The sequence below is a fragment of the Egretta garzetta genome, unplaced genomic scaffold (assembly GCF_000687185.1).
Source record: "Egretta garzetta isolate BGI_Z169 unplaced genomic scaffold, ASM68718v1 scaffold615, whole genome shotgun sequence".
NCBI lineage: Eukaryota > Metazoa > Chordata > Aves > Pelecaniformes > Ardeidae > Egretta > Egretta garzetta.
The window spans coordinates 850,728-854,601 of NW_009259857.1; the positions used below are offsets into that span (position 1 = coordinate 850,728).

The following is a 3,874-nucleotide window of genomic DNA, read 5'->3' on the forward strand; positions in this document are numbered from 1 at the left end:
AAAAACATGGCAACTAAGGAAAACTAGCTGACAGGCAAATCCAGAGTTCGTTTAACACAAAGCTCATTGTATGATCTCTGGTGCTGTTTTGTTTGTTTGGGTTTTTTTTTTTTCTTCACATGTAACTTTGTGTTCCTTGCTGACTCCTAACGATATTCTAATATGACAGAATTTGAGCTTGCAAGCTTTCTGCTCACCACATTTCTTATTGGTGAGTAATGTGCTGACAGCCGGGACTCGGCTCCCTCGCCAGCTTAGCTCACTGGCTGTTCTAGCCTTTTCTTCCTCTATTCTGTAATGTTTTCCTGCCTTTATTATGAGGGTTGCTAGTGCAACGTAGTGCTGTGTTAGAGGCTGAATTTGTTGAGTTCTTTATGATTAGGGACTCTGTAAATGTTCTTGGGTTTGTGTTTTGTTTTCAGGAATGACCTAATGGTGAGGATTTGGCATTCTGTGTAGTAAAGCTGCAGTCTTTATCTGTAATTTTTCAGGTTTAGCCTTAGAAGAACAGCTTTGAAAAAACACTCTTATTTTGGGGGCTGATGCTAGTGAAGGTTCTAAGTTACTGATTCAGGAGTGTGAACAGAGGTTAATGCTAAGACTATTAGTGCTTGCTGTGCCCATGCAAGAGAAGTTTCTGGGTTGACTTTGTGATTAGGTCACAACTTAAAAATGTGGTAGCTGAAGGGCTTTAAAAACATTTAAACCTTGTATTTGCAGGTAGAGGGAAGAGCTTCCTTATTCCCATCTCTTTGTAGCAAATGAAGTTCTGCAGCAGGGAGATTAGCCCTTTTTCTGTCTTAGTCTTACAGCAGTGGTTGCAAAGCAACTGAACTCGGGCTTCATTGTCAGCTTTGTAATGTGTTTGGCTATCCCTTGTTGCTGTGCCGTTTGACTTCAAATTACTGTGGTACGTTTGATGGATCCAAGATTTTTTCCTAGGGAGTCTGAGGTTACTTCATTTCCATATACTGGGAACGTAAAGGATGTTTTAAAATATTAGCTGTTTAAAATACCTGAAAAATAAAAGGGTGGAAGTTTGGTGCACTTCTGTAAGAGTGATTTATTTATTTATTTATTTATTTATTTATTTATTTATTTTAATATGCCTTCTCTCCCACTATAAACTAAGGGTAAATCCCCTTGCTTTACTTTGGCTTAAATGAAGAGAAGTTCCTCGAAGGCAGCAATTTTGATCTGAGCATCATCAGCTGTTCCCAGTTTTTTTGCTGTTCTGTATTAAGCACAGGAGAGAAGTATGGTGGTTACTAACTGCTTTCTGTTCTCAGATGGTTGTTTCTTTTAGTGACTCCATTTAAAATATCCTTTTGCTTTTCTGTTACCCTTTTGGAAGGGATCACCAAAGTTCAAGAACTTCTCTTATACTTGACACTCTCAAGAAGACAGTGTAATATGAAGTTAGTAACAGGCGGAAATAGTTCAGCTAATGTAGTTGCAGAGTTTGACAGCTAGATGGTGGTTGCTCATTTAGGCCACTACTAGTGTTTCAATAATAATTGTTTGTTGAACAGGGAAAGAAATCATGTAGAAGTACTCACCAAGATCCCTGCTGGGTCTCTGTTAGGCACGCCTTGCATATTTGGGAGAGGAAGGTTATGATTTGTTGTCTTTAAAAATATGTTTGACTGATGTATCCTTCTTTCAGGTAGAAAGTTAGTTAAGACTACTAACAGAGATTCGATACCGAATGTGCATTTTCATTCATCTAACAATGCTTTTCGTGTTTAAAAAAAACCCCAAAACACTGCACTGCATTTCTTGAAGGATGGGTATCTCTGTCTGTCTTTGCGTATTTGTATCTGTTTTCATACCACGTAGTTTTAAGAGACAGCGCTTCTGGCAAATCTTCAGCAGATTCTATTAGAGTTCTGCAGCAATATTACTAAATTATTATATCTTACGAATAGCTAATACTGCCTTAGGCGCCATTCAGCCTACAGAAGGGCAACCCAAAGAAGTTGTTCTTGCTTGAACTTAGATCAGTTTAAAATCCATAGAAGAACCTGCAGCAGACGTGACGTAGGTTAAGTTTTCAAAACCACGTATTATGTCACTTGTGTATCTAGTATCAGGCATCTGTATATCATTATATCTGTTTTCATTTTAAGGTCTGTGGGGGACAAGACTCATGGAAGAAAGCAACACCAGCAGAGAGCGATATCTGAAAAGTGTTTTACGGGAGTTGGTTACATACATAATTTTCCTTGTGGTCTTGTGTGTCCGTAAGTACTGTTCGGCATTAATGCATTCAGTTCTGTACCTCCTGCTTGCTGTCTGTGATTCTAGAATGAAGATGTTTTCAGTGATGCAGGAGAAGAATTAATGGCAAATACTTAGAATTCAATCTTTCTCTTGTTTATGTGTGTGGATTGTTGCTTGGGATTGAAAATACTGCTACTTGCCGTGCCTTAGTGAGTTTGAACCTTTAAACAGGATGATAATGTTCTTTGGGTTTAGGGAGCGTTTTTTTAATGTAGTACCACGTTGCAGTGTAATGCTTCCGCTATACATTTTGAAACCACTGAACAGAATTATTAAATGTGAAGAGTAGGAGTTAGTCATCTAGGACAAAAAATGAAAATTAAAAATTAAATTAAATCATTGAGTTTCAGATTACCAAGATTAGATCCAGATCATTCTAAGAATAGAAATTCTTGATAGTAGCTGGAGAGGCAGGGATAATGCTTTAGAAATATCTGATAATCTATATTTGCGCGATGCTGGACATTTTAAACACATCTGCAGCCTTTATATACTCCAGGGTATATGGATCACAGCTGGAGACTTCCATGATTTAACTGTCATTTTGTTGTCTATGATACCATATGAAGTATAGTAATACTATAGAATACAGAACAGAGTAACATTCAACCTACTCATCATTATTGTTATTAATTATGATTTTTTTATTTTATTTGGCTTTTAAGTAAGTGACTGCTTTGAGGTAGGTGCTCTAGAATCAACACTGAAAATAGTATTATCAGATTCTACTAAATACAGGCTTAGTAGAGAAATGAGGAGCTTGATAGATCTCCAGCCTCATACACAATGATATTCCTGGACTCAAACGGAGTTTAAGTAAGCAGCCTGAACTTTTCTGGTGATGCTGGAACACAGGTAGTGCAGGAAGTTTGTCACAGGCCTCGCACAGCACCATGAACAGTTGTGGCCACTATAATGTAACGGTTCTGAGAGCCGTCGTCTTTTCTGCCCTTGGGAACTTGAAACATTCATACAGTTCTATTTCAAGATTTCTAGGGGTTTTTAAGTTAATAGTCAAAACAAAGCATGTTCATATATTTGCATAAAAATTAGCAAGACAATGCATAATAAAACTTATTATGCAGTTGTGAAATAGATGTTTTGTTTGGTTACTAGGGAGAATAACAACACAATCTGTATGCATTAAGTTAGTATATCTTTGGAAAGCCGATGTGTTTCAAGCCTCCAATTTTTAGTGTGGGCAGTTCTGTTCTAAATGCCTGAAATGTCAGTGATGCTTAAGTTGTTGTTTATGATCATTTGTAATAGGACGAAGTGATGGTTTTATTTTTTGTCAGAGAGAATCTTGGAGCGGAAAAGAAAATGCAAAACTACATTGGTAGACTGGCTCTTAGAGCAAGTCTGACTTGCTTGTCTGGAGTAGAATTACTAAAAAACCCAAACCTCCAAACTTTATGCTGTTGACACAACTGTTTTGGTGTTGTGCTGCAAGCATGGTTATTTACTAAATACCATGGTTTTTTTTCCTTAGCGAGTCCTTTAAGAATGCTTAGTGCAGGTTTATGGACAAAGTAATGTAAGACTGCTTGTGGCTGGTATGCTGCACCACCAGGAGAGGGGCAGCAAGAGA

The 3,874-nt window shown here is 37.6% G+C and overlaps 1 protein-coding gene across 2 annotated transcripts in view; it reads left to right on the top strand.

Moving 5' to 3' along the window:
- Positions 1–2,142: 2,142 nt before the first annotated feature.
- Positions 2,143–3,874, top strand: part of PKD2 (polycystin 2, transient receptor potential cation channel) — a 25,604-nt gene continuing 23,872 nt past the window's right edge. For both annotated transcript variants that reach the window (XM_035895556.1, XM_035895555.1), the window contains exon 1: positions 2,143–2,243. In XM_035895556.1, coding sequence (XP_035751449.1) covers positions 2,150–2,243 — 94 coding nt within the window. In that variant the 5' untranslated portion in view covers positions 2,143–2,149. The remainder of the gene's footprint in view (positions 2,244–3,874) is intronic.